We start from the raw sequence: 23,883 nt of genomic DNA, 5'->3' as shown, positions 1-23,883 counted from the left end.
GCACATATAAGGTCAAGACTTCCGACAAACAGTTCTGCGTACGCCATAATTGTTTATCAGCAGCAGCGGTTGTACTGAAAATATGTCCAACCTTCGAGCCGATTACTTAAAATGTTCAGTTGTTGATTGTATTAACGAACACAAGTGGATGAAAGTTACAGAGCAGTGCAGCTGACAACCTGGAGGGGGTGGGGTATGAAGTGGCTCATGTGCATTTAAAGGGCCAGTGCTCGAAAGGACCTTTCTGGTGTCATTACTCAGAAATAGGGTTCAAGATGGACCTGGGGAGTTTAATTAGTGAAGAATTCAGATCCAAGCATAGCATTTACAGTTTATGTAGACCACAGGGAAATGTTTAAGAATGCATAATTCCATTTAAAAAAAGCAAAATATCCCTCCTTTAACACCATCTACTACTGTCATTTACCTGGACTCCACAGTCAGGACCAACCCTCAAGCTACAGCACTGTTTACGTTATTCTCCATCAGCGACCTGCAGCAAACACAGTTAACACAATGCAAACAGCTTCAGCCGCTCAATATGTAACATGTTCAGCTTTTAGTCAAACACTGATCCTGTAACTGAGCATGCATTCACCTCATATATTAGCTATTGCAATAACCAAAACTATTCACATTAATGTCTGAAAATACAACAGGAGAACCTGATTTTGATGAAAGTGGCACAATGTGACTTTACTAAGAGATATTAGAAATGTCTGAAAAAGCAGTAAATTAAAAACATAACCACAGTAAGGATTTGAAATTTGCTTCTTTATAAATAAGGCTAATGCTATCGAAAGGTAGAATTTAAAAAATACCTTCGTGAATGAAAATGTTTAATAACACTAAAGAAAGTTACCAGTCTGATTTGTTTAGTCCCAAAAAAACCCAAACTAGCATACTAAATTACAACATTTCTTACAATTATATCTACTTAACATCATGGGTCTTACTCATCAGGAATGTTGGTCTCTGAGCTACTAGTTCTACTTCAAGACACAGTCGACATTAGAGAATAGAACAGAATGTATTTACTTTTCTGAGTCTTTCTGGTGTAAGGTTTATAAATCTATTATATAAAAATCAATAAAACTATGTATTTTGTCTGGCCAAAAAAGCCCCAACCTGAATTTAACTAAGCAAAAATGTGAAATGCAGTAAAATACTTCAAGTGGGACTTGTTTTTGCCCATGCAGTTGATGTACCAACACTAGTAAATAGCAATTTTGTCATTTATTCTCCAATTACTCTCCTCTAAGGTTGAGAACATTTTTGTCTCTGAAGCTGATAATTTCCAAAAGGTGTAGGCCCATGTAATAGGATTCACCTCAAAGCTTCTGTACCCAGACGACTAAGCACAGATTATAGACTTTACCGTTTAGAATAACAGTAACTAATACCTGGTATCTGTTATTGACCGTCAGTTCTTGTGACATTGGTGTCAGTTTGATAGACAGTGCTCGTATTAAAATACAGCTACTGTCTGTTGCAGTGCATGAATGTTACACCAGATTTTACTACCGACCCACTCTGTCAATATAATATCAAACATTTGTAGGATTTTTACTGACATGATGAAAATAGGGGGTGTGGGGTTCAAGTTCCATTTATTCCCATATGCCGTGAACTTAGAATGAAGGTATAACTTGTCAGTTTCAGTTCAGACCAACAGTATTTATGACCATGAAATCACAAGCTTATTAAAGAGAGCTCTTCAATACGCTGTATTTTGGTTCTGTGATAGAAATGTCCAAGACCAAAAAAAAAAAAACTTCACCTACAAGACTGTATAAATGTATATACAATTACAATATATTAAGTAAATATGAAAGATATTACTAAAGTAAATTATTTCATGTGCAGAACAGACAAGAGTTGGTCAACCATAAATGTACAATGTGTATGATGTGATTTTACTATGGGTCCTTTATACAGTCACAGAAAAAAATATTAGACCACCCTTATTTTCTTCAATTTTTTGTTCATTTTAATGCCTGGTACAACTAAAGGTACATTTGTTTGGACAAATATAATGATAACAACAAAAATAGTTCATAAGAGTTTAAGTTAAGAGCTGATATCTATCCATTTTCCATGGTTTTCTTGATAATAACCAAAATCACTTCAGTTCTTGCATCAATAGCTATGGTATTGTACGGACAAAAACTGTGTTTTTAGGCATTCCATGTTTTCTTTTGTGTCTGTTTTAGTCACATGATACACACAGAAGTTAGTACTTGATTGCATAACCGTTGTTTTTGATGACTTTTCATGGTCTAATAATTTTTTCCATGACTGTATATGACAGACAACATATCCAGTGATTGCATGTATGCGACAATACATCCCTTATAGATAATGTGTATGCCAACAGTACTGCTTTCTGGCCATAATGTCTCATTTTGTTTTGGGGTATGGGTCAGATCTGACATATTAATCTCCAACTTCAGCTATAAACTACATTTCAGTCTAGTTTATTGCAATAAACTTCACTGAGTTCTGTTATTTGACAGTAAAACAAGGGGTACAAAGACACTGAATGATCACCAGCTGATACTTACGTCTGATCTCCTTCTAGCGATTTCTGGATCTCCTGAAGCACTTCTGCAAACAAAATATGACAGTAAGAGATCTGTTTTTTAAAATGGCATGCTACATTTCATATGAAACGTGTTCTGGGGGGATAAACAGGACATGGACTGAGTCCGATGGAGTTGTGGGAATCATGCGCTGGTCTGACGTCTGTAAACACTGTTACAGTTGAGTCTGTGAGCTGCTGCTGTGGGTGTGTCACATGACAATGGAGGCAAAAAGCTGACATACCAGTTAGAGGCAGCACATGTTGCACTAAACACTGAAGCAAGGCATTGTGGGATGGGTCACAATAACACAGGAGCCTCCTGTATGATCACATTCACTGAACAGGTTTAACATGTCTCTGTCCTGCAGTACTCACTCTCATCATTCAGCAAAGCATGCTCCATAACACGTCTAGCTGCACTTTCTGGAACACACAGGCAGCAGGCAGTCAGTCGCAAACAATGTGTGCATGGAAAAACAGACAGGGGGGCACATTAGCACACATCAAACAGAACACTACATGTGCACATGTAGAGTCCTCACAGGCATTAGCTCATGCATGTTTCAGTCAGTATTCAGGCCTCTGAATGCTGTTTTACCTGCATCCTCACCGTCCTGTGTGGCGTTTCTACAACAGAAGAAAGACCAAAAGCATTAACACAAAACCAATTAATGAGTCTGAATTAAAACAAACAGAACAGGGTGTTTAATACCTGTGAGCAGATGAAGCTCCGTCAGTCTGTGGTCTGCGTTGGGGGCCTGAGTGCAGAGGAGCCCCCACCAGACACCGAGGCTCCACCAGACAACGAGTGGACAGAGAGAAACGCTCGAACTCAGACGGAGAAATCAAGTAGAAGCCTGAAGGAAGAAACAACACACCTTAAAACATGGTCCTGGCTCACTGACTTTCATCCCAGACCCCCTGGATACTGTTGACATCCCTCTACAGCCCCTTTTCCACCACAGGAGCTTTAACTTTACCTGGGCGTTTGAAAAAACTCAGTGCATTTACACTGAAATTACATCGTAAAAAAAAAAAAAAACCTTTCCCTCGACTCCAAAATTTCCCTGACAAGAGTTCCTGATCGGGGGTAGAACTTTTCAGATTCCCCAGAATTCTTGCAGGGTGCGGCTGTGTGCTGAAGAACGGAGATTGGTGGAACACACTTATAGTGTTCTGATGTTGCATTCACCCACTGTCGTCAGTATGTGGATGAAAACGTGTTTATTCCTTTTCTACAAGCTTCACTTTGTTTATGTTTTGATCATTTGGAAAATCGCGCAACAGAAGCTATGAGAAGTGGACGGATGATGAGGTCCATTTTCCGAATATGCTCTTTTGAACGTATTTGGCTCTCTCCAATAAGCTAAAAAACATATTGTGTAAATACGTTCAAAAGAGCCTGGATGTCATCAAACATTTGTTGGATACGCTCAAAAGAAATTCAGTGGGACTACATTTCCAGGAACTTTGAGGTGTGGTGGAAACCCAAAGCAGCAAATTACCAGGAATTGTTTCGCCCAGGTAACTAAGTTCCTGGTAATAAATATTCCTAGGAATGTTGGTGGAAAAAGGGACTTATGACATATCTCTAACTGGTATTTTTGAAAACCACCACAGGAAATGAGGAGCTTAGTTTAGTATTGTTGAAACATCACAAAGTATTAGTTGTTACCCTGGCCGTGCTTGGTGAAGACACAGGAGGCGATGCCGCTAACGTCTTCTTTGCGGATACATGGATACTGGACCTGCAGCTTCACCGAGGGTAGTGACACCACATGGAGGTCGCCCTGATTGGTCAGAACCACAAGCCCGCTCTCGCCGTAGTCTTCCGACCGGTTGCTGCCAAACCAGGCCACACCCACCCGCCGCACTCTGGAGCCGTCTATGGCCGTCAGCTTCAGCTTCATCTTGGCGCTCACTTTAGGCAGCGTGAAAACCTGGGTTCACAGAGACGGGCTCAGTTAAACTACAGTAGACTTCTTTCAGAGACAATAAAGCAACATCAGTTCATCACAAAGAAACAAAATGAGTCTGGAAGTACATGCAGAAAGAAGTATTTTAATTTGACATTCAAAAGTTAACATCTCAAATAAAAATTTAAAAATTGTTGATATTAATGTCAACTACTATAGAGACAAATGTGATCATATATTGCTTTCTGTTCCATTCGCTCATACAGTACTTACGCATGGAATCAACGACAGAAAGACTGCAAACTGAGTTAATTTCTTTGAGCGCTTTTAAGTCCAAACTGAGACTTATTGGGGCTGACTCCATACCTTGCACTTGTTTTTCTTAATCTGCTTGTAAATGTTATTTTCACTATTTATTGTCAAATGTGTCTGTTCTATGTGTTTTAACGGTGTAATCTTATAACTGTGTGTTGTATATATGGCTGCCTATCTTGGCCAGGACTCTGTTGTAAAAGATGTTCTTAATTTCAATGGGATTTTTCCTGGTTAAATAAAGGTTAAACTAAAAAAATAAAAACAAGAGTGAGACAGATAATTCCAATCACACCAACCACGAGACACATTTATGTTGCTCCTGCATGCCTACTCTGAACTGATACCAGAGAAGAAGTCAAGTGTAAAAAATGTACTCTTGGATTGCTTTTCAACTCCATACATGTAGCATAGAAATAACTGCACTGTCACTCAAATTGCTGCTCTGTGGACATTTCTGAAATGCTTGTCAAAAACGATCCATTCCTGTACAAGTAGCTTTGACAGCGTGGGTTTGTACATTTTTCTACAACTACATTTTGAAACTGCATCTGAAAAAATGCTCTTGTAAACCATTTGGAGGGGGCTAGATGATCAATACCCCTCAAAACCCACAAGAAACAGGATGAACAAAACAGAGGTGTAGGGCCCAGGAAGTATTGGGATTGGATCAATCTGGAATCTAATCATTTTTGGCTCAAATATAAAGTGTGAAGAGCCTAAGAACACCATGTTTTTATTTTATTTAGTAACAGAATTTGGTCCATTATTCTAGACAAAGATGCAGTTCAAAAAACGCATTGCCTTCTGTGCATAATCTGAACAAACAGATCCAGAATCAGCAGAGTTTCTCTACCACTCAGAGGAACAAAAATAAATACCAAAAGAGATTAATATTATGTGTTGTTTTTTGAATTGTTTTCTAAAATGGCATCATAATAATAATAATAATAATAATAATAATAAGTCCATAATCATACAAAAATAATTTCAGTCAAATACAAACAAAAAGCCAACAAGGGACAAAATTGTGAGAATCTTGATTGTATTTATGTCTGAAAACAGTCATTTCTATGAATTAGGACAGAAACATAGTGTGTTTTCTCTGTTTGTGATTCCAACCTTGAACTGTTCCTCTGATATGACCAGGAGATGGTGTGAGCCCTGCATCTCTGGGGATCGAGCCAGGTCATGAGCCACCTCCAGGGGCTCTGGGAGGGGGGCACCGTGACCATCCAGCACCACAATACCGACCACAGGGGCCCGGTGCATGAGCTGGATCTCCTTAGCTGGAGGAAAAGGAGTCAGATACAGACAACCAGTGTTAGAGCAAGAGGATGTCTGAACTCTCCATTTCAACTGGTATAAAACCTGTTTACCTGGGTGTGCAGTGATAGGTTCATCTGCTCTGTGCTCCACAGGAGGAAGGCGAAGCATATATGCAAACACACAACCGCCGTTAGTCCCCGCCCACAGTGAGGGGCTGTTATGTGAACCTACATGAAAATGAGCATATGTACGATTAGTTCAGCCTGGCTGTTGACACTTATAAGTCCATTGAGTGTTTGAAGTTGTAACTCACTGTCTGAGAGGAAAGTGTCTGCAAAGTAAAGCGTCCTCACGAGTCCGGTGAAGGAGTCATCTGAGGAGCGGGCCTCGATCTTCCTCTGAACCGGAGCCAGTTCCATCTCTGCCAGCTCAGCCTCCAGGCGAGCATTTGCCTCCTGCAGCTGCTCACAGAGGAAAGGAATGAGTGGGAAAGAAAAGAGGCAGAAGAAAAAAATACATCACCTATGGTAGTTAGAGCTAAATCTACCTTGGCAGCATTGTTGACGTGATGTTTCCTCAGTGAGACTCTGCTGCGGCGGATTCTTCTGAAGGACTGTCGGAGGGATTTCTTAATGCTCTTCACCCGGGACAGAGGGCCCTCCATGGCCAGCTGATCACTGGGGTTTAAGGTGCACCTGCAGAAAAGATGGAAAAACTAGGTTACCTATATATAAAAAGAAGCATAAATATAGCCATAAAACACTGGCACAGGTGTTGTTAAAGGAGTGGAATACATCACTTTTCTTTTTTTTCTTTAAATATATACACTTGTGGTCAGAATTTTGAGCCTGTGCAAAAATAATACACACTATACGTCTCTATATATGAGTAAATCATATATTTGTGGTTGCTCTGAACAGATTCTCCCGCCAGTTTGTGTCACTGAGTCCATATTTGTTGGAATGATGACACATGTCAAAGTTGCAGTCAGGGTGTTAAAGAGGGACAAAGCTAAGACTCTGCAGTTTTTTTTGTACATTTCATTTCACTTGTCAAACTGTGGTAAACCAATACCACAGTGAGTAAACACTAGATTCTTGCATTCTGCCTCTTTAAGGGTATTTTTCCTTTTTCAGCTACATAGACATCATACTATATTGCAAGTCACTGTCTTGACGAAATCTTAGCTGTGATACTATTATTATTATTATTATTATTATTATTATTATTATTATTATTATTATTATTATTATAGATGATGTATTATGACTTACTCTGAATAACTGAATGTAACCAACAACAAGCTGAATCAGACTAAAAACACAGTTCCAGAAATGTATCTTTGCAGTCAATGCGCATATTGATAATGTCACCAGTATAAATAAGTAAAATCTCATCACTGGTCATTCAAAGCAGGAACAGACTGAATCAATAATCACGTTTCAAATAATTTTGAACTTTATCATGAAATCTTAGAGGTTTTTCAGATTTTTACTGACTTATTTTACACACCAAGTACAACCATCTATTCTGCTATCACTAAAATATTCAAAAGATGGTAGTAGGGAAGTAGGGAAGTAAATACATCAGTATAAGAATATAAACTTGATGATGGAGAGATTAAGAGAATGTTTTCTTCCTTTTTAATGTGACCTGTCAAACTGCGATTGGACAGAGAGAAGGTCCATATCCAGAGACCCAGCAATGCATTTTTGTCCTCTGCAGGGGACAAAAGTTTCACAGTTTTACTTAAAAAATGCTGTCCATTGCAAAGGACATTCCATTAAAAAACAAATAAATAAATACAAATGATTTTAAAAATGTATATGATAAATGGGATTTCCTTGAGGGGATTATTTTTCATTTTGTTGAGGTTTTTTTTTTTTTTTTTTTTGCTTTAAACAATGTACAGTTCTCTATTGTTTGTTGTCGTTATTGTTTGCATTATTTCTAAGAAAAACTTAATTAAAATGACAACGGTTAAAAACATATCTGAAAAAAAAAACAGTTGCATTATGCAGCTTCCAATCAAGACAACTGTTAAAAGTAAAAAACCTAAAACCTTCACTTTCCTGGGTCTCAGGAGGATATAATCACACTGTGAAACCTGCGTGTCAACTGTAATGTCAAGAACACTACAGAGGACACAACCTTTTACAGAAAATCTATAGAAAATAACATGTAATCTTAATCAGTATCCTTACTTTACAAAGACATTATTTTTCTGTTGGTAGTCAAATAAACCAAAGCCGTGGCTGGTGCCAAATGCAACCAGCTTCCACTCTGAGTGCAGGTTGAGGGCGGTGACGACGGCAGGAGGCTGGCACTGAACCAGAGCAAAGGGCTGGAAGCCTGGAGGGAACAGGACCGGCTCTTCTCGTACATCCAGCCGAGTGTGGCCCTGATTAACGAGAAAAACACCATTAGTGTTGTATTTAAGGACAGTAAGACATTCCAATGTTCAGTGCAGCATAAGTGAACCATTAAATCAATAAATACCTTCCAGCGGAATCCCTCCTGGCCCTGCAGCAGATCGACAACTTTCGCCTCGACCGTCTGCTCTGCTGCTTCATCGTTCAGCTCCATCACCAGAATCTGAGACACCACAACAGTGAAATCACGATTAGAAACATCAATACCAATGTGCCATGTGTAACTCAAATGTTAAAGAGTAACTATATTTCTCATCCTTAAAAAACAATGTCTCAAAAAAATATTCTTGTATCTTTGTCTTAATCCTTCATTTGCTGTGTAACTGTAGTGCCCTTTAGTGTCTCTGGTCTATCTTGTAAAATAAATCCTAATTCTCAATGACCTTACTAAATTAAATAAAGGTTAAATAAATTAATTAATATAAAATGTGCATGAGTGGTTAGTGTTGGTGTTAAAAAGGCCTCTCACCTGTCCGGCAGTGCCAGCCACAGTCAGATAACCACTATATTTACAGAGGTGGATCTTCTGGATGCCAAGTCGTGGGTCGTCACTGTAAGGGTCAAAACAGCCAACCTGGACAGAAAAAAAAGAATCAGTAAGTGATGTGTGCTTTGTGACCTTTAATGTTTAGCAGGAGATGGAAACAACTGTAAGTACCAATACTCATAATCAAAATAAGGCCGTCTTAACATCCTCTGGTGCTGGGAAAGGTCAGGGGTTTTGGCAGAAAGGACTCAGGGACCCAGATTATGAACTATAAAGACTGAAACTACTTTAAGTTTTCAGTCTCCGTTTAGTTATGTTTAGGCAGCAGAATATATGCCTCGGGCAACAAAACCAGTTAATCTTAGGTTTATTAAAAGATCATGTTTTGGGTTAAAATAGAACCTTTAACAAAAGGCAAAACAAAAGCCATTTTTCCAAAAAGCCCTGAGGGTAACCTTCTGCCATGTGCTCCTCACTCTCTCAGTTTGCAGATACAACAGGAGCCTCTTCTATACCAGCATTTTCATTATTTTACACTTTATTTTACTGTAAATACGCATATATTTGATTTAGCTTTTGTTATTTTCTTCATATTACTTGTCTCCATCTTTAATAATTCAATAAAAAGGTCTGCTGAAGTATTAAACATTAGAATACTGTGCCTAACACCATGTACATTACAAACCTTTCTGAAGGGAGGCCACTCTCCTTCAGTGCCTTGGTTCATGTTGTCGTTGGGGTCAGCATCTGTGTCGAACACTCCAGCTGTGCTCAACTTGTACATGGGGGACAGGCAGACTCCTGAGGCGTCCCAGAATCGCACCGTTCCATCCTCATGCCTGAACACATATCAACACATAACAGTTCAAACGTGCAGCCATCAGTGGGAGAAATGTGCTCAGATGGGTACTGAGGAGGGTTTATGTGGACTGACCCTGTGAGCAGCAGGTCTCTCTGTGGAGGGTCGGGGGCCAGGCTTTGGCCTCCTGTTATTGGCCATGGCTGCATGGAGAGAGAGGAAATTAAAGTTTAACAAGAACACTGCTTTAAGGAGTTTGTCAGAGCAGAAATCACAAAAGGAATGTGTCCATGTTCAGAACACAGCATACCATACGATGAAGAACGGCTATACAGTCTCAAACAGGCCTTAGACCTGGAGTGGTAAATAAAATGTAACAATAGTTTATCTTGGCAGCAATAGTTACAATTTCTGAACAGAGATGATTAAAGGTGAAAAAATGTATTGAATCTTGAAACATTTCACATGCAACTTTTTTCCTTATATCTGGAAAGAAAGAGTTTTAGTTCATAATTCACACATTCTATGTCATGTTCACGCTGTTTTTGCTGACATCATCACAATGTCTTGTCTGTATCCATGACAGATGGAAGAATGCATATCACCTAAATGACCAAAAAAAAAAAAAAAAAAAAAAAAATCACTGGTATAAAGAGTGTGATTTGAGACCAGATATGAGTGTAGTATGCAGACATACTTTGAACTAGTTGTAACACAACATTAGATAGTTGCCTCTTAACATTCCGTGTTTGGTACATGGGTTAAGTTAATACTACTAATACTACTGGTACTAGCAGCAGCTCTTTAGATATGTTTTCCTTCTTTACTGCTGTGGGTAACATTGACTTAGTGATGATGAGTGCAGATGAAACTTTGCTGTTGTCAGATGCATTTGGTCTCTTCTGTTATTATCAGCACTCAGCCAGTCACGAAGCACCATCTGTAACACAGCTGTGCTGAACATTCTCAGCAAGGTTCTCTTGTAAAAAACAAAAACTGGCCACATCACTTCCATTAGTTCAGCAGGCAGACTCTCCCAGTGTCATTTCTATTATATCAAATGCAACTAAATATTGGGTAGATCAACTAAAATAGAGTTCATTTATATGTAAAGATTTTTTTCCTTTCAATAAAAAGTGGTGTCTGGTTATAATACTATTACCACTGATAGTAATAACAGTCTGTTATTTTTCTGTTATTAACAGAAAAAGTAAAATTTGTAAAATTCCTTGCGGCCTTGTGATGGCATTACGAGTTTATACAAAAACAACTGACTGACTTGAATATTAGGAGAAAACTGTGATTTTGTATTTATGTCCAAATTTAACATGTAGAGTGTATGTTGGATGTATCCTTATAGTCCAATGTTGTTAAACTATCAGCCTGTATGGACCGGATGTGCATAAACGTGCCTTTTTGGAGTAGTGTGTGTTCTGTAGCTCTCCAACAGAGCTGATCCTCTCCCACAGTTTGAAGGGGATGGCAGACACATGGTGCGAGCAGGTGATGGCTGAGCTGTGCAGGGGAACCAGGTAAGGCGTCTGTATGACCGGCCAGCCCTCTGTCTGCAGGTCGATCACTACCAGCTCCTCTTCCACCAGGACCACCAGCGCACTGGGATCTCCTGAAGGCGGATGAGACAACAGTAGCAGCAGTTAGAAAAAGCCCTGAGAAAACAAGGTTTTTTTTGTGGGGAACTGTTTGTGTTGTTATTGCAGTCAGAGGGTTGTGTGGTCAGGCAGTTTGGAGTTATTTGACTAAAACGACAAACACACACACACACACACACACAAAAAAAAAGCATTTTCATGTATTTATCCATTTTCATTCGAATATTCATATTCAAAAGTATAGGTTGCTTATTTTCATAGAGTCTTGATGAAAAAGGAAGCACAATGTCTTTATGACCGAATTGAACCGATTACTGGAAGCTAAACATGGTAGAGACCATTTAGTATTAGTTTTTCCTGTGTTCATTTATGGATCAAGTGTTGCATCTATGGTAGGAAAACCCAGTTTTTCCAGTAAGAATCAAAGTTGATCAGTTGATATTTACATGCACACAAGGAATGAGGCTGCAGAAGGACATCAATACTGTGTTTTAGTGTTTAATGGTGGGATGTAGTGTATCAGTGTTAGAGCCAGACTGAGGGAATAAACTAGACAAATAACAAAATTACAAAATGTAAATTTCAGTTCATTATGGCCATCAGTCAGACATGAATTAATGAATTTAATGTCTGACCAGTTTAATTGTAAAAATATCAGGGCACCAAGCTCAGAAATTCTGTATCCTATCAAGAGCTGGTATTAGAACTGGAATATATCCAATTTAACTATAATACTGTGGTACCAGCCCTAGAACTAACTCCTTGTTCAAAGAGTCACGTACAGTACTAAACTGAATGTCTAATAATAATCAATGCCTAATCATTCTATTCTTTGTGCCGTATAAATAAATGTACTGTATTTGAAATTATTATGTATTGTATATGAAAGTGTAAGTATGGATGTTTCAATTTATGTTCATTAGTTAAACTAATGTAAGCAATGCTCCCTGTGTGTGTAAGTAACAAAAAAGTAGCATCATTATTAGTCTGACCAAAGATGGTTCCGTCAACACATCACAAAACACTGTCATATGCTTAACTATAAAATCTGATTACACGCAGCAGATCAATAATCTGATTTTGGAAAAACTGCTGAAAAGACTGCTCTAATCTGCTGCTCTGATCTGGGACACTGCTTTTCATGTTTAAATTATGTTAATAGAATCAGATTTCTACAAAATGCTGACTGCATCCTTGTTGATTAAATACATGTGAACACACTGATTGAGAACACTCTTGCATTTCTGACTGAGCATAAAAAAATGGAAAATAGGAGTCACAGTGGTGTAGTGAGGGACAGATGATGACCGCAGTGTGTTTGTGATGGTGTGTGTTTCTTGCCTTTTTGCTGCAGTCCGTCTGTGATGACGAAGAAGTCGATGATTCTGGAGGTGAAATCCAGGGCCACGTGGGTTTTACCGTGAATCACTGTGATACAGTGTCTGTCGCCATAGCTGGCCCTGGGCATTCCACCGCTGAACAGCAGGAACGGAGGCCTAAACACACACAGGTTCAAGTTCAGTTCAGTTCAGTTTGTCCAGAGATTAATATGTAACACTGGCTCATACGGTGTGTCTGTGGAACAATGTTAAATATTACATCAGTGAGGACATTGCTTCACTTTCACTGAAAAAAAAAGAAGAATCAGTGCCTTCTCATTCTATGCCCCCACCAAGTAAGCTGAAAATATGTTTCCCATAGCCCAAGATAACATCCTTAAACGTGTTTTGTGGTTGAAGACCCAAAGATATTCAGTTTACTGTCAAGGAGGTGTAAAGAAACAAGAAAATAATCATAATTAAGGGAGAGAATTGATGAAAACATAAGAGCTAATAAGCTTAAGTTTTAGAGTCAATAGTGCAAAACTCATCCAATGTTTTCTTAATGTTGATGACAGACTTGTGGTACAGCAGAGTTGATTTTTTTTTTTTGCCCAGACTGTAGATTCCTGATGTGCCTTATGAGGTTGGTTATTTTTCAATCAGAAAAGAGATGATTAATGTATGTGGGTTTAACAACATGACATCAGTTTGTTAAAGCCACTTCCGACCACATCCAAACTATAAAATGCCACTAAAACAAAAAAAAAAAAAAAGGAAAAAAAGGATGAATAAAGTCAACATACCCGTCTTCTGTTGGAAGCTGAATGATTTTCATAATGGCCTTACAGGGGAAATGTCCTGCAGAAACAAAAGGCGTGTCATTATCAGCTTTGAGATAACGTGCATTTTATAGCAAAAGACCATACAGTGGACTCTTCCTCCTCACCATATGGAATGTCGGACTTCTCCTCCTCCTCATTCACATCATCCACACCCACCATCCATCGACAGTAACTTCCATCGCTGTGAGAGCTGAGGATGTAGCCTCCGTCTTCCGTCCACCACACACTTTCCAGTTGCTACAGAAATGTCACATTAGCTTTAAGATACAAATCACCGAGACTTGGCTCACTGTTCTTTAGCTTCCCCATAATCACATAAGAGCAATAACTAGGATGACAACTACACATGTCAAAACAATTTTATGATCCACGTAAAAAGGGCGAAATCACACCTAAACTACTATAATGAATCTATCAATTCATTCACAAATATGTCAAAAAGGAAGGCAATGAAAATAAGCTAAAGCCAAATTTATTTATCTCAACCTTATTTTGGGATATAATTGGTGTTGTCAGGGGCAGGGGGGTGGAACATCAGTTTTTTTGACCATGTTGTGAATAATGTCCAATAACCAACATTATTATGTCAAAATATTTGTGAACAAACACATTTTTGTTTAAGGGAAAGTGGATAAATATCCTTTTTCCTTTTCTACTGGTGGGGTACTACGGATATAAGGGTTAAAATATAACAGACTTAAAAGTTTCCATTCTGCAGGTAGTCTGTGGTCCTATATTTCTATATATTTCCAGGGCCCGGATACAGCTGCAGTTTACAGTGTGATGGTTCAGTGTTGGATTTTTTTTTTTTTTTTGCGTGGATGGCCCTTAGAACCATCTCAACCTGTGTGGCAGGGATGTTGTTGTATGGCACACTGTTTCTCTAGGTCCCAGACGACCATCAGGCCTCTGCCATACCCGATTACCACCTGGTTTGGGTTGACCGGGTTTTCCTGTAAGGCTTCTACGTGTTCCAGATTCCTGCGCCCAATGTAGTCATCAGGCACACTGTAGCAGGCGGGAGAAAAGAAACAAAACATGAGCCTCAGTATTGATCGAGGGGTTCAGTGACACTGTGCGCACACATCAAGTCATGATGACAAAGTGATGTAGTGCTTTGTTTGTACGGTAGCGGTTTACTCAGATGGGTCAATACGCTTTTATGGTTGTTTACGGTCAATCCATCTGAAATCCAGAGTACTGTGTATTTCCAGAGGGAGATAAACAAAACCACAGAACATGACACATAAAAACAAGGCTACAGAGTATTACTCTAAGCTGGGCTTGTTTATTTAAGCATTTATATTGAGTGCAAACACAGTAAATCCATCTGTGGAAGTCAAACAATTTAGTCTTAAAAAACCCTTGTAACTGCAAAAAGCCTCAGCACCACACCCTAAAGACACTTTACGTTTTCTACACAGAGAAAACAAGATGGATTTGTGGATGACAAACTGTCTTACGTCACAGTGTTTGGGAAAAACATTTGCTCTCATCTGCTTCTGCCTGAGCTCAACCAACAGGACGAAGTGCACAACAGCTCTAGAATCACACTGGGCGTTCACATCCACTATCAGATCTAGGCCTGTCTCAACCATTACATTATCACTTTGTTGTAATTACTTGCACCAACCACAATTATTTTGCATAATCTGATGATGATAATCATTTTCATCTACCTGCAGAAAAACAAGTGATTAAATTAAGACAAATATCACATTTGATCACTATTTCCACATCGTTTGGAGGTTTGACTGGCACTCTAATGGCATCATCTCTTTGTGCCTGTTTCATCTAAAACATTGACCTTCAATTAGTGCCTGTCATCAATTATCAGTCATTTCTTTGTATATTTCAATAGAACATTTTATATGTTTAAACTCCTTCAGTCCAAGACATAATATAAAGTACCCTGGTCAGCACATTAACAATGTTGTACTGTAAAAAGTATTGTTTGCTTTTGACCACAATCCTATTTCCTAACCGCAAGTCTTTAATTACCTTTTTATTTGCTATTAATGTGAATTAATTCTTTTATTTAACTACGTTACAAAAGGTTTTGCAAAATTTTAAATAAGACAAATAATTATATTTTGATTATATCACACATCCCTACAGAACAGTATGAGACAAAATATATGCATCTTCAGTCTCTGACTAGAAAAAAAGATCATGTTTGATATGAGGCAGACTGCAGCCTGAGGCTACGTTCTACTCTACACTACTACATCTACTCACACAAAAGCAACAAGCATGGAGGTGTAACATTTCCAGGCTACCTGTATTTTTCCATTTGCTTGCTTGGATCTTTTTGGCTACTGACCAAACTCCACCTCTGTCAGCAAATGCATCAATCACAACTCATTAAAAATTCTGCCTCCAGTTGACTTACACCCCCCCAACCACATCACTGTACAAAAAAATGGTTCAATGAGGTCAGTATTTTTCCCTTGGTTAACATTTATGGTCTCATTTGCTTTATTTGGACCCTCTGGTTACTGATAGGGGATTTTCTTAATGAGATTTTTGTTGACATAGAGCTCACCAGTTGACTTGGGCTCAGTTTATTAATTTTTTTTCTTCTTGACAGACAGCTCTGTGGTTGTGGCTTACAATATTTTTTTAAATTTTATTATTAGCATTATATCATACGGAGCCCGGGAGGGGACATGCAAAAAATAAAAATTATTGCGTTATAACGCAAAAGTATTGCGTTATAACGCAAAAACTATTGCGTTATAACGCAAAAAGTATTGCGTTATAACGCAAAAACTATTGCGATATAACGCAAAAGTATTGCGTTATAACGCAATCATATATGCTCTCTCTTGATTGAGGTCCGTACATAATACATTGTAATCCAGTTCGGGTCCGACCGTGCCAGGTCTGACACGCCCCCCTGTCCTGTGTAGTATGACCGTAACTCTTTCATTATTAGTCCGATCGGAAAAATCCCAACGGTTTTTGAATTAAATTCCTATTTGCCCAGCTTCACGTCTGTGTGCAGCTTCATGGATACAGATGTATGTGCGCCAAGTGTGAATGATCTGCGCATGAGAAGGAGGATGTGCGCATTGTATTAAAATCCTTTACACTCCTGAGCCTCAGATGGTCCACCTGGACTGGTTTTCTTATTTTGATCATAAAAAGGTCGGAAAATATGCTTTGAGTCGTTTTGTCAATTTTTGCAGACCACTTCGAACGTTCAATATTGCAATCACTATTTGTTTTAATACTGTAATAACAATTTAAAATGACAAAAAACACAAAAAACGGAATTAGTTTTTTTTTTTTTTTTAGTTTTAGCAGAAAAACACTGAAATTAGACATGGATACAACATTTGAAAGTTAAATATGAAACTTTAAAAGTATAAAAAAACTGTTTAAAACAGCTGTGAGTATTTGCCTTTATTGTGCAAAAACAGGGTAAAAATCCAAACTCTATAGGTGTCTCTCCCCCCCCCCCCCCCCCCCCCCCCCCCCACACACACACACACACACACACACACACACACACACACACACACACAGGGCATTTGTCTGTTCTGTGTCTGCAGAGTTCCTTCATGTTCGTGGTTCTGCAGAAACAGTTGTGTCAGTTCACAGCTCTGATCCAGGCAGTGCTCCTATGGCACAGTCTGAACATGGAAAATAGTCTGTTGAAACGAAAAGTCCGTCCTCCTGTGGATGTGTTGAATGTCTGTGGTATTTGGACTGATCATCATCAGTCTCTTCCTCCGTCCTTCATCTGTGTGTGGACTGTCTTCAGTCTCTGCTCTCATCACCAGAGCCTTTGCGCATCACCGTGACTTCTCTCTCTTCATCCTTGAATGTAACTACCGACAAATGGAAAAATAACACACATAGAACAATGTATTAGACAAACAAAACAAGGTCAAATTGTACTATTGAATAAAAAAAGTCACCGAACATCAGCGTATGCGCTCTTATTTTGGAGAGCGTCATGCGCACTTTTACGCACAGAAAGTCCAACATACTCCAAACTAACACATACTCTACACGGTTCGTACTTTATTCTATAAAACCACGATGCAGTATAAGCGTCAGTTTACACATATACTAAAGTGAAACAAGTAAAAACTCCATAGAAAAAAAACAGACAGTGCTTCAGTCATGTAGAAAATCCACTAAATGGAACTGGGTGAACTTTACCTTTCTTCTTAGATGTTGCTCCATCAGTCGCTCCTTCGGTCACAAATCCATCCGTAAACCTCCAGGGGGGTCATGGGACTTGGGATATCCGTCTTGCCTACATTTTCCAAAACTAGATCTAATCCGTTATCCACTCCGTTATGCGCTCCGGTTCTTCGCTCCGTGAATCCGCTCTGCTGTGTGCGTCCCCAGTCACCGAATGGCTTATTTTGCGTCTTCTAGGACAGGTGCCCGTGAAATTTTCGCACTGACCCGAGAATGTCCATAAAGCACAGAGTCTCAGGTTTCAGAAACCGTTGGAATTTTTCTGATCGGACAAATAATGACAGAGTTACGGTCATCTGAACTACACATGCATAGGGCACAGGACTGCAGGTACAGGTGTGTCTGACCTGACGACCTGTCCGATCCCGAATGCAGATCCCAATGCAAAAACTATTGTGTTATAACGCAATACTTTTGCGTTTAAACGCAATACTTTTGCATTATAACGCAAAAACTATTGCATTATAACGCAATACTTTTGCGTTATAACGCAAAAACTATTGCATTATAACGCAATGCTTTTGAACTATTGCGTTATAACGCAATACATTTTTTTCTCTTCATGTCCCTTCCCGGGCTCCGTAATATCATAATACTTGGAGTATTAAAACATTAAGTGAAGTTGACATTGCTGTTATCAAACATTGTATGTGCTGACATATAAATAGTTGCTGAAATTACTTGGTGGTATTTAACATAACTTTTCCTAGTTAGCAGTGTGTGGGCTGTCTTCAGTACATTAGCAGTAGTCTTAGCTTGGTTAGTTTCCAGGGATCCTACAGGTTTCTACAAGTAAAATTTAGGACCTCTTTAAGACTACCTAGAACAGAATTTGATGCCTATTTCACAGCCTATTTCATGGCCATACAGGCAAAAATTTGTGACTCCTAGAATTTAGGAAAATGTATTTATTTACTCCAACCCCTTGATTCCCACCATTCCTAGTCATTTCTCACGAGGGGCTGCAAAGTTAGCAATAATTGGTTCCCAAATTCAAAATAAATTTTCAGGTTACAATGGGTGGAACTGAGTAGACTAAGGTTACTTTCTTTGCAGTTTGGACATTTCCAAGACACATTATATAAAATGAAGCCAACAAATTTCTGGCAACATAACATAACTTACCATATAAAATTGAAAAACCTTTTAAAGACTTTTAAGGTATTAAATGCAGATTTGTAAATTCAAGACTTTTAAGACCCCGCGGGAACCCTGATTTCATCCCTTGCACATCTGCAGTTCCACCTTCTTGTCCAAATATGGTCTCTTCTAATTCCAAAATTCAGGACGTCAGCAACTAAAGAGTAAACTCAGTTCTTCAAAAGAGCAGCTGACAAAACAATAGGTGACATCAGGATGGCCAAGTGCTTTAAAACAATATGATCTATATCAACAGCTCTTCCCACTGAGCAGCACTTGTTCTTTTCCAAAACCTGTTTCTTAAGTGTGTCAACATGACGTATAGCAGTGCTCTAAATTCTGCATTGTGCTGATGGACTGTGGTGGTTCACCTGCTGGCCACTTGGTCGAGGCTGATGTTCCTCTCCTCCAGCTCCCTGAAGCCTGGTACCTCCACGATGAACACGTGACCTCCCTCTGTCCCCAGCAGTAACAGCTCCCCCGATGAGTGGGGCAACACTGCCGTTACTCTGGTTACACTGGGAGGGGCTCTGAGAAGAGGAAGAGGACCAGAATGGACATGATATCACTACTACCACATGTGCATCCCAGCCTGACTAAAGAGACGTCATCATCCAAAGTCAAAATAACTGAGAACAGCCATAAACACGTTTGCAGTTTCAGTCTTGCTGTAATGTGGGAAAATACTACCTTTGATTTCAGACTTCTTGTGAAAAAACAACCATATATCCCAGAAACTAAAAGTGGAACTAAACTCCAGCTCATGAATTGCAGGTAAATTTCCAATGATCATGCTGTCGAAACAAGTTGAGACTAGTACGAATCCACGTGTGTGTCTGTGTTTTACCCAGGAGGTCCAGTTAGTGTGAAGCGTCCTATCTCCAGCAGCTCTGAAAGTCCCTTGTGGGCTCTTAAAGTCCACATGTGTAGGCTGTTATCATCCAACAGAGTCACCAGTTCAACCTAGACAGAAGTTACAGTCAGCTTCTAAAGTTAAAGCAGCGGCTGTGGACTTTAAAAAGCAGAAATACATTAGACTGTACCTGGTGGGGGAGGAAGTGCACCTGTGTCACAGCAGCATTCTCATCATGTAGACCCATGAACTCCACACCTGGAGCTCCGTATCTGAACAATGGTCAAGGGCTAAACAACCGAAATTAGTGCTGTAAAAATGCATATTTATTTTTGAGATCAGTAAAATATCCATCAGAGCATGACAAATACCCACAACTCCCACACAATAAAAAACATGGGTATTTATGACACCAAGTTTGTTAACCTATGTCAAAAAACTTAAAAGTAGTTTAAATAAGTGGCTTTCACATATTTTGTATGTAGTCTTGTTGAGAGAATATAATATATATTTTTATCGACCCACCCTCCATTATTCAAAAACCATGGTATCTGTGAATATAACTACAATCCACATATCACTATTATTCCATACAAGAAATGTATTTTTAAACCAATATCAACTCAAGTGACACTTCAGGTTTCTAATATAACGCAGATGCATGAACAGCAAAGAGGACAAACCTCCAATGAAAATATTGTAGTGGAACACTCTGCGTTTCCTTAACCCATAAAGACCCAGTGCTACTTTTGTGGCAGTCCCCAAATAATTTTTTCTGTAAGTGATTTATCACCATTTATACTAATATTATGGTCAGTATTTTGCATTCTTAAGTGAAAATCAGGTCTTTTCCTACATTTAATTCACTGATTATGATTGATGTCCATAAAAGCTCAAATTACAGTTGAGGGTTATTATTAAAAACAGAGAAAATGGAGGAAAAAGTGACTTTTCTGGTAAAATCTATCATTAACTAAACATAAACCCAGCGTGTCCATCCACTGTCATTGATCCAACTCCATGGGTTTTACTGGTGAATCAATGTTGTAGATGACGACGGTGTTTCCACGGTAACTACGGAGCCTCTTACCGTCCAAATGGGTCATATCTGATGACCATGAGAAGACGACAAACTGCATTTTATACCAATTATTTACATGGATTGACAGGATTAGTGAATCAACAGGTATTTACCTTTTTACATCAGAAAATGATTTAGGTTGCTGGTGTATGTTTGGGTCTTTATGGGTTATGTTAAAAAGACACTATTAAATGAAGACATGAATGCAAACATACTTTCTATGTATAAATTAACTCTGAATTTATGTCTAAATACCAATTATTAAAACCTTCATTCTTCACTTCAGTTTTTTCTGTCACTACAGCAGGCAGAAAATAGGTCTGAGGAGATTAAATAAAATCCCATCCAGAGAGTCAATGAAATCCAAGTGACTCTGCCATATAAAATGTCTATAAACATGTCTTTACCGCTTTTATATCCACTATATTTTTGTCCACATCAGGATCTCAAAGGAATGATGACTTTTCCAGTGAGTCGTGGAGTCTCATGGGTTAGATTACAGCCTCTTGTTATCAGAAGACTTTCTGTGCTGCATTAAAAAAACAACAGAAGCTGCACTGTTCCTCGATGTGGCCCGAGGCATCGTGCACTTTGACTCAGAATATTCATTCACAGATTTCCTTTGTGGGCGTCCTTTGCTGTTCTTTCAGGACAATCTGCTGCATTGTGTGACTGGATTATCTTAATGACACAAGTTACTGAGGTTATCAAAACCAGCGTGTACTGACTGACTCTGCTGTGCTGTCACTGAGCAGAATTATGTGAAAGGCTGAGGCGACACAGCCTCCACTGTCTGAGAAGCAGGTGGTGTTAAGCAGCATGCAGCGTGGGAAAATGAAATACCTGCGGCAGGTGCCCATGTGAACCGCAGACTGGGATTTAGCAGCGTCACAGTCGCTCATTAGTGCCGGCTGCCTGTTTGAACATGACGTTGGGATTACAAGATGACATTTTTTCATGCTAATACAGCTCACATACATAGACAGGCATGCAGAAGCAGGGGGAAGGATACAGTTTGATGGCTCCGGAGCGGGTGCCGATAGCCAGGAGCTGGAGGGAGGGACTGTAGCCCAGAGCACTGGGCTGATGGGGGAATCCATGCTCCACAGTCTGCAGAAGAAACAGAGGACAAGGCACATGATTTCACAATCATATTCAATGTAAGCGTCTTTAAAAGCTCATTAAGCATGCCTTTAAACTTTAAAAGATGATTGAAACTTTTTTTACTCATCATTCATTTCAGACAATACATCATTTCCGCCCTACAGTTTCCCAACTTATGCTGCGTCCTTCAGTTAATTCCACCTCTGGTTATGATTTGCTTGGACAGATGTAAACACAACAGTGGTAGTCAACGTAGTCCATACAACAGACGCAGGGGCGAACATGGATTACCTCACCAGTTAAGTTCATTCATTCACGTTTCAGCTTTTCTCATGAGTTAACTATTTGTGGGTCATCACATGGTTTTCCCCTTATTATAATTCCGTTATCCCCATGTCAACTTCTGTTTTATCCCATTATTGTAAAGCACACTGTACCCATGTTGACTAAAGGATCTCCAACAGATGACTTGAATTATCAGAGATTTGTGTAAAAAGGGAGCATTCTGACATAGCTTTAAATAACGCTCTGATTTTACTAATTTTCCTCTGTGACAAACAGTTTAAAATTGAAAAACACGCCATGTTTTAACTCAGACAGTTGGAGCAGAGCAGATGAACTAGGCATAAAACACATCCCAAGACCATTCCAACTGATACTGACACTTCTTTGCACTTCAAAATCTCAATCCCTATAAGACTGGGTGTGATGCTAAATATGGGCTACAGCAAAATAATGCCTGCAACTTTAAGGAGCTCCATCTTTGTCAAACGTTTACTCATGGTGGAGTGCAGGATTTGGTTGAGTATGTTGACCTTTGCATCAGAGACACTTTGTAATGACTTGTCACTGAAAGGGATTAGGAAAAAGAATATCAGGGAAATGTGTTACCATCATCTGCCACTTGTTGTAAAAGTGTAAAGGACAAATTACTGATAAATAGCATTTTAATAAAGCTATACAAACATTTGGTCAGTTCTGGTTAAATACTCAAATGCTGATGGGTACGTTTACGCAGAGGGAACTAGGGTCTATCTAATAAAATCTTTCACTTTCATGTGTCCGTTGTCATAGAGATGCTTGTTCCGTCTCACTTGCCTTGTTGAACTGGAAGAGTTCCTGCTTGAGGCGGTCTCTCTGGGACTCCTGGCCGTGTCGTCTGAACCTCTTCATCCTGTCTCAGCACCAGCGTGGAGCCTGAAGGCCCACCGACCGCTGACCACCACTGCCTGAAGCAAAGACACAGGAGATGGGCTGATAAGGACACAGCAAAACAAAGGACAAAAAAAAAATTATCTCTCAAATTTTCTTTGGTTGTTTTGTTGCCGTTTAATGTTCTTTGGCTGAGAAAGTCTAGCATACTGTTTTTTTGTTTTTTTTTTTGAATGGCAAACAAAGCTGTAACTGGTTTTGTTGGAAATCATGATATTCCTGCCTTTTGCCCTTCCTAAAAGCATGTTTTAGTGCTGCCCTAGAACTAGTTTTCCTGAAAGAATTGACTGTCAACGTGTGAAGAAATTAAATGAGTTCAGAGACAGCTCCGAAATGGCCCTGGATCTGCCTGGGTAAAAAAAATTCACATCCGCGTCAAAACAACAAATACAATCAATTCACCATCACACAAGATCAAGAAATGAAGCAAACTCTTACACTTGAGTGTGAAAGCCTTGGTATTTTATTTATTAATTATCAATCATGATTAAAATAGCTTTTTTCCCAAATGTTGCAACTCTAGCAATGTTCAGAATTAGCTGTCATTCACTGAAACATCCTCTAACTGACACACTATCCTAGAGTTGCAGTTTGGATTTGCCAACTAAGGCCTGTTCCACCATGATGCCAAAGGCTAAAGTAGGAAATGTATGGCAACTCAAGAGTCTGGCACTCGCCATCCCTAATCGAACACATGCACAT

At 39.2% G+C, this 23,883-nt stretch overlaps 1 protein-coding gene across 1 annotated transcript in view; it reads right to left on the bottom strand.

Moving 5' to 3' along the window:
- llgl2 (LLGL scribble cell polarity complex component 2) overlaps nt 1-23,883 on the bottom strand; it is a 41,215-nt gene that overhangs the window by 2,251 nt on the left and 15,081 nt on the right. The window contains 26 exon segments of the mRNA XM_030163387.1: nt 428-493; nt 2,565-2,607; nt 2,960-3,007; nt 3,183-3,211; nt 3,297-3,441; nt 4,260-4,524; nt 5,935-6,101; nt 6,192-6,308; nt 6,395-6,542; nt 6,629-6,776; nt 8,286-8,482; nt 8,581-8,676; nt 8,983-9,087; nt 9,686-9,839; nt 9,935-10,002; nt 11,212-11,423; nt 12,751-12,905; nt 13,535-13,589; nt 13,678-13,810; nt 14,418-14,435; nt 14,437-14,581; nt 19,303-19,461; nt 19,779-19,894; nt 19,975-20,056; nt 21,878-21,975; nt 23,068-23,198. Coding sequence (XP_030019247.1) covers nt 454-493; nt 2,565-2,607; nt 2,960-3,007; nt 3,183-3,211; nt 3,297-3,441; nt 4,260-4,524; nt 5,935-6,101; nt 6,192-6,308; nt 6,395-6,542; nt 6,629-6,776; nt 8,286-8,482; nt 8,581-8,676; nt 8,983-9,087; nt 9,686-9,839; nt 9,935-10,002; nt 11,212-11,423; nt 12,751-12,905; nt 13,535-13,589; nt 13,678-13,810; nt 14,418-14,435; nt 14,437-14,581; nt 19,303-19,461; nt 19,779-19,894; nt 19,975-20,056; nt 21,878-21,975; nt 23,068-23,142 — 3,018 coding nt within the window. The 5' untranslated portion in view covers nt 23,143-23,198 and the 3' untranslated portion in view covers nt 428-453.

The sequence above is a fragment of the Sphaeramia orbicularis genome, chromosome 19 (assembly GCF_902148855.1).
Source record: "Sphaeramia orbicularis chromosome 19, fSphaOr1.1, whole genome shotgun sequence".
In the NCBI taxonomy this organism is placed as follows: domain Eukaryota; kingdom Metazoa; phylum Chordata; class Actinopteri; order Kurtiformes; family Apogonidae; genus Sphaeramia; species Sphaeramia orbicularis.
The sequence above is the reverse complement of the archived record's forward strand: the minus strand, read 5'-3'. Positions and strand labels throughout refer to the sequence as shown.